The sequence below is a fragment of the Tamandua tetradactyla genome, chromosome 24, assembly GCF_023851605.1.
Source record: "Tamandua tetradactyla isolate mTamTet1 chromosome 24, mTamTet1.pri, whole genome shotgun sequence".
Classification (NCBI taxonomy): domain Eukaryota; kingdom Metazoa; phylum Chordata; class Mammalia; order Pilosa; family Myrmecophagidae; genus Tamandua; species Tamandua tetradactyla.
Genome location: NC_135350.1, coordinates 53,566,091 through 53,586,844, shown reverse-complemented (window position 1 = coordinate 53,586,844; position 20,754 = coordinate 53,566,091). Strand labels below are relative to the sequence as shown.

General features: G+C 35.7%; 1 protein-coding gene across 3 annotated transcripts in view; it reads left to right on the top strand.

Annotated features, from left to right (window-relative positions):
- The window catches only part of USO1 (USO1 vesicle transport factor), a 185,650-nt gene extending 165,245 nt beyond the window's left edge, over window positions 1-20,405 (top strand). For all 3 annotated transcript variants that reach the window (XM_077143146.1, XM_077143147.1, XM_077143149.1), the window contains 4 exons: window positions 6,264-6,362; window positions 16,276-16,383; window positions 18,393-18,608; window positions 19,370-20,405. In XM_077143146.1, coding sequence (XP_076999261.1) covers window positions 6,264-6,362; window positions 16,276-16,383; window positions 18,393-18,608; window positions 19,370-19,459 — 513 coding nt within the window. In that variant the 3' untranslated portion in view covers window positions 19,460-20,405. The remainder of the gene's footprint in view (window positions 1-6,263; window positions 6,363-16,275; window positions 16,384-18,392; window positions 18,609-19,369) is intronic.
- Window positions 20,406-20,754: the final 349 nt, after the last annotated feature.

The window sequence follows — 20,754 nt, the reverse complement described above, 5'->3', positions numbered from 1 at the left end:
GGTGATTGTGAAAAAAAAAACACAACTTTCCTACAAAGAAAAACTTTATATCCAATGGTGGAGTCTCTTAAATATTTAAGAAATGTATAATATAAACTGTTTCTGAAAATAGGAGGCAATGCTTTCCAACTTATTTTATGATGCCAGCATTACCTTTCACCAAAATCATACAAAGACATTACAAACATATATATACACAAGGAAACTGTGGATTAATAACCATATTATACATGAATGCAGAAATCTTTAACAAAATATTATTATATCAAATCTGCAGGATGAAAAGGATAATGCGTCATAGCAAAGGGAATTATCAGAGAAATACAGGTTGGTTTAACATTTGAAAACCCATCAGTGCAACTCACTACACAAGTAGAATAAAGGAGAAAATTTGTGTGATCATCTCAATAGATGCTGAATAAGCATTTGATAAAATTCAGTGCCCGTTCATGATTTTTAAAAAACCTCAGAAAAGTATAAATAGAAGGAATTTTTCTCACCCTGATAAAAGGCATCTATGAAAAACTTGGAACTAACATTATTCTTTATGGTGTATGCTTTCCCCATAAATTGGAAAAAATGCAATCATTGCTCTCATCCCTTCTTTTCAACATTTTACTTTAAGTTCTAACCAGGGCAATAAGGAAAGAAAAAGCAAGAAAAGCATACAGACTAGAAAGGAATCAGTAATAGATATGATTGTAAATAAATTTTCTAAAATTTATAGAAAATAAATTTGCATAATGCCCTTGAAAGTTGTTGCATTTATTAATAGTTCATTCTTACTTATTGCCGAGTAGTATCTGATGGTCAATTGTATTATTGTAAGGTTACCAAGCTGTAATACAAAGGTTGAAAGATAGTCTTCTCAATAAATGGTGCTGAAATATCTGGGTATTCACATGGGGGGGAAATGAACCTTTGTCCAATCTTTCAACATAACATGCAGGCTAATTCCAAATGAATAGTTAGCCTAAACTTTAAAATTTGTATAAGATCACATTGGAGAAAATCTTCTTGACCGTGGTATAGGCAAAGATTTCTTAGGTAGGACACAAAAAGCACTAAGCATTAAAGAAAGAATAAAGTGGACTTCATCAAAATTGAAAATAGTATCAAAAGATACCATTTTTAAAAAGGTGAAAAGGCAAGCCACAGACGGGGAGGAAATATTATCAAAGCATATATTTGACAAAGGATTTGTTTTCATAACTCAGTGAAAAAAAAGGGTACCTAATAATTCAATGCGCAAAAGATACAAGACACTTCACAGAAGAAAATATACAAATGACCAATAACACATGCAAAGATGGTTAACATCATTAGTCATCAGGAAATGACAAATTAAACTACAATGACCACTCCACACTTAGTAAAATTGCCAAAAGTAAAAAGACTAGTAATACTGAACATTGACATGGATTTAGAACAACTGGAACCTCTCACACACTGCTGTTGAAATATGAAATTTCACAAGAAAAGAAATGAAAACATGTCCAGAGAAAGACTTATAGTACTCATAATAATCAAAATATAGAAACAGTCCCGGTGTAGAAAAAAGTTTGTACCATATTTGTACAGTGGAATATTCCTCAGCAATAAAGGGAAGAATTATTGACACACATAGTATATGAATGATTCTCAAAAATATTCTGACTAAATGAAACTAGATACAAAAGAATAAACATATGGTTCTATTTATATGAAATGTTAAAACAGAAAAACTCATCTGTAACCATAAAAATCAGATCAAGAGATAAGTTGGATTCATAAAATTTATGACTTTATTCCCTAAAGAATGGGAAAAAAATAATTAGAAGCCAAATAAGGCACTTGTATTCAGAATATATTTAAAAACTCTTACATCTCAACAGTAAAATGGCAGCCCAATTTTGAAAACGGGCAAAGTATTTGAACAGACATTTCTCGAAAAAAAAAAAAGATATGCAGATTGCCAGTAAGCACATGACAAGATGTATCATTAGTTATTTAGAGAAAGCAACAAAGACATATCAATTCTACCCACTAGGAAGGTTACAGTCAAGAAGACGGACAATAGCAGGTGTTGGCAAGGATGTGGAGGAATAGCTTGTGGGATATAAAATGGGGCAGCCAATTGGAAAACAGTCGGGCAGTAGTACCTCAGAGAGTTAAACATAGAGTTACCATATGACTCAGCAATTGTACTCCTAGTTATATATATCCAAGAAAATTAAAAACATATGTCCGCACAAAAACTTACACACATGTTCATAGCAGCATTATTTGTAATAGCCAGAAAGTAGAAATAACCTAAAGGTTCATCAGCTGATAAATGTCTTAACACAATCTGGTATATCCATAAAATGGAATATTATTCAACTATAAAAAGGAATGAAGTACTGACACATGCTACAATATATATGACCCTTGAAATACTACACTAAATGGATGAAGTCAGATAAAAAAAACATATATTGTATGATTCCATTTATATGAAATGCCAAAACAGATAAATCTGTTGACACACAGAGTAGATTAGTGGTCACTGAAGTTGCATGGGAGATGTGGGAAGTGATTACTAATAGATGTGGGGTTCCTTTAAGGCATGGTGAAGATGTTCTAGAATTTAGATAGGGGTGATCAGAGCACAACTTTGAGAATATACTAAGAACCACTGGATTGTACACTTTCAAAGGGTGAACATCACAGATTGTTGTTTATATCCCAAAATATTTGGTACTTAAATCAGGTTAACAAGTAGTGCTGGGGTAGACAAGAAAACTTTTTTGGGTAATGAAAATGTTCTGTATCTTGATCAGGATGGTTAGATGGTATATACTTTTATCAAAACTCATCTAACTGTAATCTTAAAGTAAGTGCTCTTAAAACTAGGCTTTTAAAAAAGTGTTCTATGAATAATCCTTTCAACCAACATACATTTTATATTGAAATCACTAAGAGACCTAAGCAAGCATCCCCTCCATCTATTGTAGGAATCTTTTCTACAGTCCTTTATGGATTGCATCAACCATTAAGATTTTGACCACGGATTTTTTATTAAAGTGCTCTTTCTATTTTGAACTGAAATCTTCCTCCTAACTTTCATGTGTTTCTCCTATTCTCTGCTCAGAGCTGTATCACTAACATAATTGTGCATGTAATACTCAGACACTGTGTGAGCACTTTCCAGTAGTATTAGAGGCTCAGCACCTGGATTTGAAACCAGGTCTGACTGAATCCAGTCTTCCTACTGTATTTACTGTGTCTGTCTTGTGGAAGGAACGTAAGTCCTTCCACAAGATAGCCCTTCAGATTTGAAGACATCCCTTATTGTGCTGGTTTGAAAGGATGTATGTCCCCTAGAAAAGCCATGTTTTAATCTAAATCCCATTTCATGAAGGCAGAATAATCCCTAAATACTGTGTGTTTGAAACTGTAATCAGATCCTCTCCCTGAAGGTGTGATTTAATCAAGAATGGTTGTTAAGCTGAATTAGATGATGACATGTCTCTACCCATTTGGGTGGGTCTTGAGATGTTTCTGGAGTCCTATAAAAGAGGAAACATTTTGGAGAATGAAGGAGATTCAGAGAGAGCAGACCAGAATGACCAAGCCATGAGAAGCAAAGTCCACCAGCCAGCGACCTTTGGAGATGAAGGAAAATGCCTCCCGGGGAGCTTCATGAAACAGAAAGCCAGAAGAAGCAGCTAACAGATGATGCTGTGTTCACCATGCGCCCTTCCAGATGAGAAAGGAACCCTGACCGGGTTCACCATGTGCCTTTCCAGATGAGAGAGAAACACTGACTGTGTTCGCCATGTGCCTTCTCACTTAAGAGAGAGAAACACCCTGGACTTTCATTGGCCTTCTTGAACCAAGGTTTCTTGAACCAAGGTATCTTTCATTGGATGGATGCCTTTCGTTGGACATTTTCTTGGCCTTAGAATGTAAACTAGCAACTCATTAAATTCTCCTTTTGAAAAGCCATTCTGTTCCTGATATATTGCATTCGGCAGCTAGCAAACTGGAACAGATTTTGGTACCAGAGAGTGGGGTGCTGCTGCTGCATTTTGCAAATACTGAACATGTTTGGAACGGCTTTTTAAATGGATAAGGGGAAGATTCTGGAAGAGTTGTGAGAAGCTTGATAGAGAAGGCCTAAAACGCTTTGAAGAGACTTGTCAGTAGAAATGTGGACTCTAAAGCTACCTGTGACAAAGCTCTAGACAGAAATGAGGCATGTGTTATTTCAAACTGGAAGAAAGGTGATCCTTGTTTTAAAATGGCAAATAATTTGGCAAAATTGACTAGTGGTTTGGCTGGAAGGCAGATTTTAAAAGCCATGAACTTAGATATTTAGCAGAAGAGATCTCCATATTAAATGTTGAAAGTACAGCCTGGTTTCTCCTCACAGCTTATAGTGAAATGTGACAGGAGAGAGAGAATCTGAAAACTGAACTCTTCAGTATGAAGAAACCAGAAATTGATGTCCTGGAAAATTCTGGGCCTCCAGAAACAGAGACCCCCAGATAATAGTGCTCCATGTGAGGGTTTGACCAGATGTGGAACCAGTCAGCCATCTCAGAAAGCCAGGATTGGACATGGAGTTATCCAGGAAGGATTTGTGGAAACTCCTTATGTCCGATGAGCATGATCTAGCACCACTGCATAGAAAGCCAATGAGAGTGCTGTGGGACCCGTATAAACAGAGCTGCTGCTGCCAGTCTGGACTGGGGGTTTCAGAGAAGGGACACATTGGAGGAAAAATAACTTCAGAGGCAAAACCATGGAGGCTGAGGTCTGAAGTTAAGAAACCTAGGGCCAGGAGAGCAGACCCACCCAAGCCCATGGAGAGGATGAATTTGCCCCAGAGGCAGAAGGTGGGCCTTCCACCTCATTGCAGTGGAAGTGTCATGTTGCTTCAGGCCTTGGAGAGAATGAAGCACATTCCTTGGGGTTTGGGCAGAACCTGGCTGCCACCACATGGAGGGGTTGAGTGTGTACCCCAGAGATGGCAGAGAGCCCAGGTGCAGCCCTGATGCTTGGAGAAGGTGGAGCCTGGAAAAAAAGTGGCCTCCCCAATGTCCCCCAAGGTTGCATTCGAAGAGGCTTTCAGAAGCCGTGAGGATAAGTGACTCTCAGACTTTGAAATCTAATGGACTTTGCCTTGAAGGTTTTCAAAACTGTATGGGTCCGGTGACCCCTATGTTCCTTCCTCCCTATGGAAATGTGTATATGTATCCTATGAATGTTCCTCCTTTGTATGTTGGCAGCAAATAACTTGTTATGAGTTTTCAAAGGTTCAGAGCAAATGGAGAAAATTTTACCTTAGGACTGCCCATGCTTTTAACTTTGTATTTCATGTATATTGCTACTGAAATGGTTTGAGTTTCTCTGATATTGTTATGGAATGAATGTATTTTGTATATGGGGAAAACATGTCTTTTTTAGGGTCTAGAGGATAGAATGTGCTGGTTTGAAAGGATGTATGTCCCCCAGAAAAGCCATGTTTTAGTCTAAGTCCCATTTCATAAGGGCAGAATAATCCCTATTCAATACTGTATGTTTGAAACTGTAATCAGATCCTCTCCCTGGAGGTGTGATTTAATCAAGAATGGTTGTTAAACTGGATTAGGTGACAACATGTCTCCACCCATTTGGGTGGGTCTTCAGACGTTTCTGGAGTCCTATAAAAGAGGAAACATTTTGGAGAATGAGGGAGATTCAGAGAAAGCAGAGAACAAGGCAGCCACGAGAAGCAGAGTCCACCAGCCAGTGACGTTTGGAGATGTAGAAGGAAATGCTTCCCGGGGAGCTTCATGAAACAGCTTAGGTTTCAGCCTTCACAGGTCTACTGAGCCAATTATCATTTTCATGTGCTTTTTGAAATTTCCCCAATTTTATTACTCTTGTCTTTTCTATTCTTTTTATCCTTCTGGGTTTCCTTCTTCCTCTCTTCTCTTTCTCTTTCTTTCCTTTTTTTTTCTGTGTGAATGTTTGTCTTTCTCTCTTTATGATTGTTTATATGGTGTATTGGGAGAAAGTAGAGGTAAATGAATGTGTAACTCCATTTTTTTCTTTTTCTTTTTCTTTTTTTAACTCTATCTTGAACCTGAAATTCTAGGAATAGTTTTTTACAGTTAGATTTTAAGACTTGGAAGTTGGGATTGCAGGAAACGCTGAGAAAGGAAATAAATCTTTGATTTCTTCCTGTACATAAACATTTTCTTGATGAAATTAATACTATTTAATGTTGCAGCTTAGCAATTTTTGTTTCTTAGGAACTGGAAACGTTAAAGTCTCAATTAAACTTACAATCTGCAGAGATCATCAGACTACAGACAGAAAAGCAGGACCTGTTACAGAAAACAGAAGCATTTGTAAGTTATTTCTCTTTTTCTCCTGAAAGGTAGTAAACATAGGATTGGCATATTATTTTTCAGTCACTATGGAAAAGAAGAAAATTTGCCAGATAGTATTTTCTCTTCAGATTACTTACCAGCCAATGTGCTAGTTGTACAGGTTGCAGTTGGATTTACCAGGTCAATTTATTCAGTTACTCAGTAGTCCCTTCTGCAGCAAAATAATCCTGGCACAACCCTTGGCAATTTATCATATTCAAAATCAGATGCCAAAAAGTAGCTAAACTGAAATTCTTTTATAGTTGGTGTAATCAAAAATGTTTCATAGTCATGTTTGTTACCCTCATACCCTGTGAGATAGAATTTGGAGTATCAAATGAATAATTTATCTAAGCTCTAATATAGATGCAGTGCAAATTTTTAGGGAAATAATTTGTTCTTCCCTCATATATTCCTATACATCTCCTTTTGATAGGAATGGATGATAGTTGAAGCAAGAAAAAAATCAAACTCCTTAATTTCCTTAATAAAATACCAATTTTCTCAAATATTCTCATTTTTAGGGAGCTCCCTTCACTGAATGATAGTGATTTGCTATAGTTATTTTTTATATCACTTCTAAAGAAAGACTTGTTTGTTCATTCATTTGCTCATATCAAAAAATTTATATTGAGTGCCTTCTCTGAATAAGATACTGTTCTAAGTGTTGAGGCTATGACAATAAACTAGATAAAGGAAAAGACAATAAATTGGTGGTCAAATAATACTATAATTTCATATAAAGACTTCCTTGGAAATAATAAAATATAGCAATGAGATAGAATAACTAGTGGATATGAGAAAAGCTCTTTTAGATATGGTGGCCAAGAGATGCCTATATTGAGGCAGTTGATACTTGAGAAGGATAACCTAAAAAGAAAACTGACTTTCCATTTGTCTAAGCTTTTAATCTCTGATCACTGTCATCACATTAGTAGGGGAGTAATCTGCAAAGTGGGGTAAAGACATCTTTTTGGGGATGGAAAATGAAATAGCCTCCAATAAATTATACTCATTTTTATAAACCTTTACAATTTCGATTTTTGTGTGCATGTTGTGTGTAATAGTCAATTGGAGTAGTTCCATGTATGTAATTTATATATTAAAACTGTATTGAAAGTACATGGTCAATTTTATTTTAACGTAAAAGTGTGTACCATCAAAAAATTAGGGGGCCTCACCCCAATCAAGATGGTAGAGTGAAAACCTCCAAGGCCTTGCACTCCCACAGAAATTTTGAACAGCCAACAAGAACTGACAGAAGCATCTTTCTCAAAGCTCTAGAAAACAGTTATAGGATTGCAGTAACTGTTCTGCAAGTTCTGAATCAAGAAAAAGGCAACAAGAAATAGTAGGTAATTGTGGCTCCCTTGCTGGCCCTACCCATGTCCCCTCAGCATATCTGCACAGACCAGCCCATGCTCCCAGTACAGATTGTGTTTCCCTGGTTTTGGAGTGAGCAGAATAACACTTGTGCAAATATTGGGAGTATATATGCTTGAAACAGTCTGTCTAGTGGCAGCCTGAGGAACAAAATTAGGTCATTTATCTCAGGCTCACTCTCCCAGAAGTTGGCATGAGTGTAAAAGACAGCACACAGGCTCTTCTATAGTATACTATAAAAGAACATGCAAATCACAGCTACCCAAGGCAAAGATTTGCTGGCTCTGTGATGTCCAGTCCGGTGCCTGGGAGTGTGACAAAATGCTCTTCCCTAGGGAAAGGGGACATTCAGATCCCTGTAAACAGGGAAATACCTAGAGCTATGCATGCTTGCCCAGGACAAGATAAAAACAGAGAAAGGACAAGGAAGGACACTACACTTTTGCCTTGACCTATTCCCTAAACTTACTGTATGGATAAGCCCTGAAGGAGAACATTCCCCCAGGCCAATCTGCAAAGACCGAAAAGTTGTTTGTTTTATTTCTTTTGTCTTTTTTTCTTAGCTCTTGGATTATAGAGGAACCTTGTCACAATGCAAGTTGGATGGAAATTTAAGGATCAGACACCCCAGATTCTAAATTCCATTATAATACATTAAAACATCAAAATATCCAGGTTTCAACAAAAGATTACAAAACATCCAAACAACACGAAGTGATGACCTAGGCAGAAGAGAAGATTAAAGCAACCATTAATGTGGAGGACCGGACACTTTAAAAAATGCCCCTAAATGTGCTCAAAGAGCTAAAGGAAAACATAGAGAAAGAACTAAAGGATATCAGGAAAACAATATGAATGCAAAGAGAATATCTGTAGAAAAGTGGAAATTATGAAAAGGAACCTAATAACAGAGCTGAAGACCACTGTAATTTAAAATTCCATTGGAAGATTCATCCACAGATTGGAGGTAGCAGAATAACCAGTGAAGTTGAAGTTAAGACAATTAAAATCATCTAGTCTGATAAGCAGAGAGAAAAAATGATGAAGAAAAATAAACAAAGCCTGAGAGACCTGTGGGACACCATCAGGCATACCAGTATCAGTATATGCATTGTGAAAGTCCCAGGAGAAGAGAGATAAGGTCACAGAAAATATTTAAAGAAATAATGCCTGAAAGCTTTCCAAATTTAACAGGTCATGAATATATACATCCAAGATGTATATCCAAGATCCCCAAATAGAATAAACAGGAAGAGAACTACACCTTGAAACATTGCAGTTAAATTGTGGAATGCTGAAGACAGGAAATTCTGAAAACTGCAAGAAGAAAGCAATGTCTTATATACAGAGGAGCCCCAAGAAGATGAAGTGCCAATTTCTCAACAGAAACGTTAGAGACAAGAAGGCAATGGAATGAAATACTTAAAGTGTTGAAAGAAGATAATTCCCAATCAAGGATTTTATATCCAGCAAAGACTGTCTTTCAAAAATGTGGGAGAGATTAATTTATTCCCAGTTAAACAAAAGCTGAGGAAGTTCATCACCACTAGATGGGACCTACAAACAATACTAAAGGGTGCTCTTCATGTTGAAGGGAAAGGACACTGGGCAGTAGATAAAAATGGATTAAAGAAATATAGATCTCCAGTAAAGGTAACCACATGGGTAATTATATATGTTAGTGCTATTTTATTCTATTTTTGTCATATAACTCTACTTTTTACTTCTAACAGATTCTGAAATGTGGATGCATAAAAAGTAATGATAAATTTGTACTATTGGACAAAGGATGCATAAAGATAAAATTTGTAACAAATATAACACAGTGCTGGTGGGGGACACAGAGTGGATGGAGATGTTTGTGTTTGTTATTAAAGTTAAGTTGGTATCAGATCAAACATGATTATTATAGATTTAGGGTGTTAAGCTTAAGCCCAATGGTAATCACAAAAAAAAAAAAAAAAAAAACCTGAGTAAGTATACAGAAAAGGAAATAAGAAGGAACTCAATGTTTAACTTAAAAAATCAAATAAATATTAAAGTAGTCAGTAGTGGAAGAATTAACACCAGTCCTGCTCAAACTCTTCCAAAAAATTGAAGAGAAAAGAACACTTCCTAAGTCATTCTGTGAAGCCAGCATCACCCTAATATCAAAGCCAGAAAGATATATCAGAAGGAAACAAAATTACAAATCAATATCCCTCAACAATATGGAAGCAAACCTCCTTAACAAAAATACTAGCAAACCAAATCCCCAACACATTAAAAGATCTATACACCATGATCGGTTGGAATTTATCCCAAGAATGCAATGGTGGTTCAACATAAAGCCAATTAATGTCATATACCACGTTAGTAGAACAAAGAAAACAACTACATCATCTCAGTTGATGCAGAAAAGGTATTCAACATAATCCAGCACCACTTAATAAAAATTTTCAGAAAACCAGGAAAAGAAGGAAATCTCTTTAACATGACAACGGACGTACATCTAAAGCCCATAGCTATGGGGAAAGATAGAATGCTCTCCCTCTAAGACAAGGATGCCTATTGTCACTATTGTTCAACATTGTATTGAGAGTTCTAGTCAGAGGAGTTAGGCAAGAAAAGGAAATAAAAGGTATTCTGATTGGAAAGGAAGAAATAAAGCTTTCACTATTTGAAGATGACATGATCCTTTATATAGAAAATCCTGAAGAATCCACAACAAAGCTACTAGAGCTAATAAGCAAATTCAGCAAAGTGGCATGATAATCAACATGCAAAAATCAGTGGTGCTTCTGTACAGCAGTAATGAGCAATCTGAACCAATAATCAAGAAAAAATGCCATTTACAATTTCAACTAAAAGAATCAAATATCTAGGAATAAAATTTAGTCAAGGTTGTGAGGACTTGTCCATAGAAAACTACAAAGCATTGCTGAAATAAATAAGACTTAAATAAATAGGGCATTACATGTTCACGGATTGGGAGACCAAAGATTGTTAAGATGTCAGCTCTATCCAGAGCTACTTATAGATTCCACACAATCTCAGTCAAAATTCCAACACCCTTTTTCTACAGAAATGGAAAAGTGAATCACCAGATTCATATGTTTTTAGCCCCGAATTGCTAAAAACATCTTGAGGGCAAAAAACGAAGCTGGAGGTCTCGCACTGCCAGACTTTAAGGCATATTATGAAGCCACAGTGGTCAAAACAGCATGGTATTGGCATAAAGATAGATATATCGACCAATGGAATCGAATAGAGTGCTCAGATATAGACCCTCTCATCTATGGACATTTGATCTTTGATAAGGCAGTCAAGCCAACTCACCTGGGACAGAACAGTCTCTTCAATAAATGGTGCCTAGAGAACTGGATATCCATATGTAAAAGAATGAAAGAAGACCCATATCTCACACCCTATACAAAAGTTAACTCAAAATGGATCAAAGATCTAAACATTAGGTCTAAGACCAGGAGGAAAATGTAGGGAGATATCTTATGAAACTTACAATTGGAGGCGGTTTTATGGACCTTAAACCTAAAGCAAGAGCACTGAAGAAGGAAATAAATAAATGGGAGCTCCTCAAAATTAAACACTTTTGTGCATCAAAGAACTTCATCAAGAAAGTAGAAAGACAGCCTACACAATGGGAGACAATATTTGGAAATGACATATCAGATAAAGGTCTAGTATCCAGAATTTATAAAGAGATTGTTCATCTCAACAACAAAAAGACAGCCAACCCAATTACAAAATGGGAAAAAGACTTGAACAGACACCTACCAGAAGAGGAAATACAAATGGCCAAAAGGCACATGAAGAGATGCTCAATGTCCCTGGCCATTAGAGAAATGCAAATCAAAACCACAATGAGATATCATCTCACACCCACCAGAATGGCCATTATCAACAAAACAGAAAATGACAAGTGCTGGAGAGGATGCAGAGAAAGAGGCACACTTATCCACTGTTGGTGGGAATGTCAAATGGTGCAACCACTGTGGAAGGCAGTTTGGCGGTTCCTCAAAAAGCTGAATATAGAATTGCCATACGACCCAGCAATACCATTGCTGGGAATCTACTCAAAGGACTTAAGGGCAAGACACAAACGGACATTTGCACACCAATGTTTATAGCAGCATTATTTACAATTGCAAAGAGATGGAAACAGCCAAAATGTCCATCAACAGAGAGTGGCTAAACAAACTGTGGTATATACATACGATGGAATATTATGCAGCTTTAAGACAGGATAAACTTATGAAGCATGTAATAACATGGATGGACCTAGAGAACATTATGCTGAGTGAGTCTAGCCAAAAACTAAAAGACAAATACTGTATGGTCCCACTGATGTGAACCGACATTCGAGAATAAACTTGGAATATGTCATTGGTAACAGAGTCCAGCAGGAGTTAGAAACAGGGTAAGATAATGGGTAATTGGAGCTGAAGGGATACAGACTGTGCAGCAGGACTAGATACAAAAACTCAAAAATGGACAGCACAATAATACCTAATTGTAAAGTAATCATGTTAAAACACTGAATGAAGCTGCATCTGAGCTATAGGCTTTTGTTTTGTTTTGTTTTGTTTTTACTATTATCATTACTTTTATTTTTTTCTCTATATTAACATTCTATATCTTTTTCTGTTGTGTTGCTAGTTCTAAACTGATGCAAATGTACTAAGAAACGATGATCATGCATCTATGTGATGTTGTTAAGAATTACTGATTGCATATGTAGAATGGTATGATTTCTAAAAAAAAAATGCAGTTGGACGGCTCACACTTCCACACTTTAGAACTTAGAAAGCCACTGTAACCAAAATGGCATGGTACTGGCACGGAACAGACATAGAGAACAATAAAATTGAACTGAGAGTTGAGACATAAGCCCACACATCTGTGCAAGCACCGGGAATCAAACCCGGGTCCTCTGGCATGGCATGCAAGCATTCTTGCCTGCTGAGCCACCGTGACCTGCCCACCAACTGATTTTTGACAAGGGTGCGAAATCCACTAATTGGGAGAAGAATAGTCTCTTCCAAGAAACGGTGCTGGAAAAACTGGATAGCTGTATCAAAAGGATGAATGTGGACCCTGTTTTCATCCTGTATACCAAAATTAATCGAAAAGATCAAAGATCAAAGTACAAAAGAACCAAAACTATAAAACTCTGAGAAGAAACTGTAAGGGAGCATCTTCAGGACATTTTGTTATGCAGTAGTTTCTTACGCTTTACACCGAAAGCTGAGCAACGAAAGAAACAATAGATAATTGGGATATCATCAGAATTAAAAACTTGTGCATGAAGGATTTAATCAAGAAAGTATAAAGGCAATATTTGGAAACCACATACCCAATAAGGGTTTATTATAAAGAACTCCTACAACTGAGCAACAAGAAGCTAACCTATTTTTAAAGTGGGCAAAAGGCTTGAATAAACATTTCTCCAAAAAATATATGCAAACAGCCAATAAGGACATGAAGAGAGGCTCAGCATCATTAATCATAAGGGAACTGCAAATCAAAATCACAAGATACCATTTTATACCCACTAGGATGGCTACTATTTAAAAACTGGAAAATTAAATCCTTAGGGAGGATGTGGAGAAATAGGAACACTCACTTATTGTTAATGGGAATGTAAAATCATGTTGTCACTGTGGAAAACAGTTTGGTGGTTCCTCAGGAAGTTAAGAATAGAATTACCATTGTTTCCCTGAAATCCCACTTCTAGGTATATATCCAAAAGAATTGAAAGCAGTGACTTGAACAGACATTGGCTCACCGATATTCATAATAGCATTATTTACAATTGCCAAAAGGTAGAAGCAAGCCAACTGTCCATGAACAGTTGGATGGATAAACAAAATGTGTCTTATACATGCAATGGGAATTATTCAGCTATAAAAGGAATGCCATTCTTATACATGCGACAACATGGGTGAACCTTGACACTATCCTGTTGAATGAAATAAACTAGACACAAAAGGATAAATATTGTATGATCTCACTGATATGAAATAATTGGAATAAGCAATTTCATAGAGTCAGAAACTAGAAACTAGCAATGGCTGGGTAGGTGTAAGAAATGGGAAGTTAAGTCGAATGGGTACAGAATTTCTGCTTGGGATGATTAAAACATTTTGGTTCTGGACTGGGTGATGGTAACACAGCATTGTGAATATAATTAACACCACTGAATTGTATATTTAAAAGTGGTTAAAATGGGAAATTTTGTGTTGTATGTATATTACCAGGATTAAAAAAGCATAAAACTGTGAAACACAGTTGTGACGGTTTGAAGCTGTATGTACCCCAGAAAAGATCATATTCAAAAATATGAGCTAATCCATTCCTGTAGGTGTAGACCTGCTGTGGGTGGGACCTTTTGATTAGGTTATTTCAATTGCTGTAAGCCCTACACGCGTCTTAATTCTCTTATTGGAGTCCTTTATAAAAGGATAAAAGACAGAGAGAAGACCCAGCAAAAAGACCCCAGAGAAGGTAAGAGACAGGATCTAACAGAGAGGAGACACAGAAAACAGAGGGAAGCCACTGAAGCCAGATGCTGGGAACAGCAAAATCCAGGAGAGAAGGGAGAAACCAGCAGGCTTCACCCTGAACCTAGCCATGTGACTGTGGAGCTGAGGATCACTGGTAGCCAGTCTTCAGGGAGGAGGTATCGTCCTGTTGATACCTTAATTTGGACATTTTCAAGTCCTTAAGAACTGTAAATGTGCAAGCTAATAAATCCCTATAGTTAAAAGCCTTTCCATTTCTGCTATATTGCATTTTATCAACTTTAGCTGACTAAAACAACGGTGAACCCTAATGTAAACTATGGAGTATGGTTAATGGTATAATTATAATAATATTGTTTTATCAGTTGAAACAAAGGTACCATGCTAATGCAAAATGTTAATAGGGAAAACTGTGTGTATGGAGGGTTGTATGGGAACTCTACTCTTTGCATGATTTTTCTGTAAACCTACAACTGTTTTTTTAGGAACATTATTGGAACATAAGAAAAACTGGAATATAGACTACCCACTTTATATCAATGTTAAATTTTTAACTTGATAACTGTACTTAGAGTCGTTGCATAGCAAATATTTTTGTTCTTATGAAAGGTACATGGAAATATTAAGTATTCAGCAAGCATGATGTATATAACCAAAGATGTTCAAAAATTAGACTGATAAATAGATACGTAGATGGATGGATTGATGCACAGATAGAATGGTTCAGCAAATGTGGCAAAATGTTACAACTGAGGTGTTTGGGGTATATTGGAATTCTCTTTACGGAATTTATATTATTTTTGTAAATATTGCATAAGTTTGAAATTATTTCGGAATAAAAGCCTCAGGAAAAACAATTAGAGGACCAGAGAGTTATGTAATGTAAATGACATGAACTGATCTTTCTGTAGAAATGGCTTCACTAGATTAAAATTCAGCATTACCTTCTTTCCTTTTATTTATGATTGTTTGGTAAAGATCTTTTCTATGTTTTAGATAAACCACTATTGAAGGCATTGTCAGCATCCTCTGTGACAGGGATTCATAGAAAAAAATCCTTATTATTTATTGATTAGGAAAAATTATCTTTCTTAATGAAATGAATTGCTTCTCTTTTTTTCAAATAATGAGATTTATATGACATTGACTTTTCCTTTCTTTCCTGTGTCAGAAAGCTCAGAGCTACATTAAATGCCTAGTTGGAGAAATCCTAATGACAGTGTTGGTATTTTCAGCCATAATCATCTTGGTATCTCCCACCCCAACATCTTTTTCTTACCTTAACTTGTTATTTTTATTTTAATAAATTTGCTGGCATATCTGTCTCGTTGTAAACATTTTCTAGCCCATTTTGAAAGTACACAACATGTGAAGGCTTCCTTTTTCAGTACTAGATTGGAAATACACATTTAATTTATACCTACTCTAAACTTTAACTCTTTCTCTTCCATTTGTGAAATTGTAGGTGAGCTCCTTACTCTGATGTTGAAGTTTAATTCAGACATGTGGTTCAAAAACCCATGTAGAAAAAAGATGAAGAAAGATTGAAAATTGTGACTTAGAAGTACCTCCTATAGCACTTAAGGAATGATATTTGCCTCAGTGTCCCCACCTATCTGAGATAACAGCATGAACTTAACTTGCAGTCATATTATGAGGAAAAGGCTTTGAAAAACATTTTCTGCTTGTTGCTTCCTGTGTTATAGCTATGTTTGAGCTGCTTGTTGATTATTTTCTAGGGTAAACTTGAGGCAGCTTAGCCCAGCCTTCTTCATTCTCTGATGGGTTTGATACAGCTTCATTCATCTTTGAAGTACATATAAATATGTAAGGAGTTATATTTTCTGTGCAAGGAATTACAGTTTCTATTATTGAGAATAAAATTTCAAAATAGCCAGACAATTAAACCACTATTCTGTGAGTTCATGTTGATCATTTGGAATTTTTTAATTTTAAAGAAACTTTTTTCTTACAATTTCTACTTCCAGGCAAAATCGGTTCCTGTATCAGGAGAGAATGAAACTGAAAGCACCGTAAAAAGTGCTGATGTAGACGAAAGACTGTCAGCATTATTACAAGAGACTAAAGAATTAAAGGTTAGTTTTGGGTGAAACTTTTATTTACTATGTATTTTCTCAAATATCAGGAAATTTGATTTTATTTCTTTTAATCTCTCGGATCCTTATGAAGGAAGCTAATGGCATATAATTTTATCTCACTCCATTTCCATTTCTATTTTGATGACTTAGATCAAGATTTTTAGTGCCATTTCAAATAATGGCATCACCTATGTAATATAAGAATGTATATGAATATATTTTAAAAGTAAAAATCATTAAAAATACTTGTTTTCTTTTGAACACCAATATGTAATTGCAATAAGAAAACAAGGGGTACAGATTTGTCTAACACACAAGCCAAGGTGGACTGAGGGACATGGGTAAATCCTGCAGAAGTCTCCTTGGGGGACTGGTGAGAAAGGGGAAAGATTCAACTTCCCCAAGTGGAGAATTCTTGATATTCTCACAAGCAGTGGGGACAACCAAAGCAATAGGCTGAACCCCCAGTCTTGGGGTTTGTTCATACAAAACTTAACTTCACAAAGGATAGGTCAAGCCTACTTAAAATTAGGCCTAAGAGTCACCCCCCAAAAGAACCTCTTTTGTTGCTCAAATGTGGCCTCTCTCTCCAGCTATCACAACAAGCATAGTCACCGCCGCGCCCCCCCCCCCCGGTCTATGTGGAACATGATTCCCAAGGTGTCAACCTTCTGGCAATGTGGGACAGAAATCCTAGAATGAGCTGAGACTCAGCATCAAAGGATTGAGAAAACCTTCTCAACCAAAAGGGAGGAAGAGTGAAATGAGACAAAATAAAGTGTCAGTGGCTAAGAGATTCCAAACAGAGTCTAGAGGTTATCCTGGAGGTTATTCTTATGCATTAAATAGATATCACCTTGTTAGTCAAGATGTAATAGAGAGACTGGAGGGAATTGCCTGAAAATGTAGAGCTGTGTTCCAGTAGCCATGTTTCTTGAAGATGATTGTATAATGATAAAGATTTCACAGTGTAACTGTGTGATTGTGAAAACCGTATGTCTGATGCTCTTTTTATCTGCCTTACCAACAGACGAGTAAAACATACGGAATAAAAATAAATAATAGGGGTAACAAATGTTAAAATAAATTTAGTAGATTGAAATGTTAGTGACCAATGAAAGGGAGGGGTAAGGGGTATTGTATTTATGAATTTTTTTCTATTGTCCTTTTATTTCTTTTTCTGAATTGATCAAGTGTTCTAAGAAATGATCATGATGATGAATATGCAACTATGTGATATTGTGAATTACTGATTATGTATGTAGAACGGAATGATCATATGTTAAGAATGTTTTTGTTTGTTTGTTATTAAAAAAATTAATAAAAAAATTAAATCCTGCAAGCCTATTAAGTGACAGACACATAAGAAAAAAATAAGACAAAAGGAATAAGGTAACTTAAATAAAAATAAAATGCATGAAAAAAATGGTGAAATGAAGATAATATATAATTGTGCTTTTAAATTGTGGCCATATTGTTTATTTCATGGATTTTTTTTTAACTCATTGCTCTGTCCACTTTAATTGTATCTATGAAGTTGGGATAAAGAAATGTAAAAACTTGTATTTTGCTTTCTAATTCTAACACTAATCAAACTTCTGCTATATGGTGTTCCATGTCTTTATCGACTCCTCTGATTATCTGAGGTGGCATTACTGTTTTCTCTCTTAGGATTTTCTGAACAGTAGCTAATTTATTTTCGCTGTTACACTATTTTTCTCAATAATTATCTTTGGTGGATAGTCTATAAAATAAATTCTCATGTTACCATTTCTGTTTGTTTGTATCTGTCTGTGTGACCTTCAGCCCCCAAGCCCCACCCCCTACTCCCTCAGATTGAGCAAGTATACTGATTTTTCATAGAAAAATTATTTATTTACTTATTTATTTATTTATTTATTTATTTATTTTTACATGGGCAGGCACTGGGGAAAAAATCTATTTTTTAAACCCTAGGACAGTGAATACCAATTCTAGATTAGTCAACTTTCCCTTTCTTTTCCTAGAATGAAATTAAAGCTGTGTCTGACGAAAGAACTGCTATTAAAGAGCAGTTGGATTCATCTAACAGTACCATTGCCATTTTACAAAATGAGAAAAATAAGCTAGAGGAGAAACTTACAGATTCTAAAAAAGAACAAGATGATCTCTTGGTGCTGTTGGCTGATCAAGATCAACAAGTATTTTCACTGAAGAATAAACTAAAGGAACTTGGTCATCCAGTAAGATTAATATGTTTTTTTAAAATTATTCTAATGTAATTATTTGAATGTAGCAGGGAGAATGTTTCTATTTCTATATATATCACAGACATAGACATGACAGATAATAAGGGGTCATCTACATTGCTTTCACTAAAAATTGACAAGATACAGTTTTAAGTTCAGTTTCTATCACTTTTAGTTGTTATGTTTTAAGCTTTGACCCTAGAAAGTGAATTGATTTGATTGCTTCTGTGCCAATAAGACTCTCACCATCCAAGTGTGCCATTATCTTTTGCCATGTTTAATTCAGATGTGTGTGTGTAGTGAGGTAGTGCCATCCATCCCTCAGCAAAGTTAACCAATATATCTCATCTCATATTAAAAACAACACAAGAGGAAGGTCGATTGTGGTGATGAAAAGGTTTTGTTCCTTCTGGCCTTCTATATTCTGGAGTAGCTAGAGGGAGGAATCTGAGATGATGGTATGGTAGCCCATGGCGGACTCTGGGATCTGTCCTGTAACTGTTTGTTGAAGAGTGCTTTAAAAACTATTGCTTTTTTCTTTCTTTGCTTTGTATATATGTTATATTATACAATTATATATATATATATGTATATACGATGATGAAAACAGCATGGAGCCTTAAGCATTGAATCAAGAAAATCAGATGCATTGTATTCTATTAGAATTGCTAGAATATGGGATTTATCAACAGAGTATATATTAGAATGTGGAGTGAATAAATCTTCCTAATGTTTAATGTATATTTTCCCTTAAGATTGAAGAAGAGGATGAACTTGAACCTGGAGACCAAGCTGATGAGGAGGATGAAGATGAAGATGATGGAGAGGACGAAGATCATATCTAGCTTTAAAATCTCTAGAGATGATGAGGATTATATTGTAATTGTGCAGATGTGGACTTAAGGCTATGCTTTGGTCTACCTCCACAGAAAATAAAGTTTTAGAAAGCAAGTGGAAAACATTCACTAATAAGACTATCAATGTATTTTTTTAAAAGATGCCACCCATACTGTAAACACTAGAAGTCTTATGTGGAACACACTTCTTTTAAATTAATCTGAACTGTCCCAAAATACAATTTGCAAAGAGTTTGACACCAAAAAATATACCATTTTAAAGCATGTGGTGGCAGTGCTATTTGCCTTAGTTCATTTGTTGTTTACATAAGTTCTGTATTTGTCTATCATTTTCACTTTTCAGAATATGTGATTTTAAGTACTAGCATTTGATTTAATGTGTATTGAATTGGAATCATTGTTTCTAAATTCACCATTGGAGTTCTTAGCTAATGATTTCCTTTTAAAGAAATATCACTTAAAAGGCAAGATAGCATGGGTCAAAGAATAATGTCTATCATCAGCCTTCCATCCAATGGGATTTCTAAGATGAGCCAGCTAGAACAGTTTAGACTGAGAGTACCTTGACATCTGATATGACGGTGTGCTGTACCTCAGTGAAGAAACAGAAGGTTACTGATACACCGTGATGAGGAGAGCGTATCTGAGAAACTTTTGCAACAATGTATTAGCATGTGGATGGTTTTGTTTTTGTTTTTAAGCTAGAAGTCTAAAAACAAATTGCAAGTTAACAGCTCATGCAGCTCATTTAGCATCGTTGATTATGATAAAACATTGTATTTAGTTTTAAAAAGACCCACAATATGATTTATATAATTTATTGACATTTTTGCTGAATAGGTTTAAGTCAGATAATAGATTTTTAAAAAGCAAATGATGCAATGTGTCAAAATTTAATGTTTTGGTAATAAAAATAGATATTATGTTCACTTAATCCCTTATCATGTTTCCCTTATTTTATATTTTGAGGGAAGTATTTTATTCTTAATAAAAAGTGAGGTAAGTGAAAGTGATGAAGGGCATTCTTCTCTTACTGGGTGTCATTATTATACCTGAGTATTAAAAGCTGATTTATAGGGGGTGCAAGAGTAGTGCAATGGTAGAATTCTCACCTGCCATGCAGGAGACCTGGGTTGTTTCTGGCCCATGCACTTCCCAAACGAACAAAAAACCAAACAAAAATTCAACAAATGGTGCTGCAGTAAGGGGATACTCATGGAAAAAGAATGAAATGTGACCCCTGCCATACAGCATACAAAAAAGCATAACTGTATGGTTTAGAT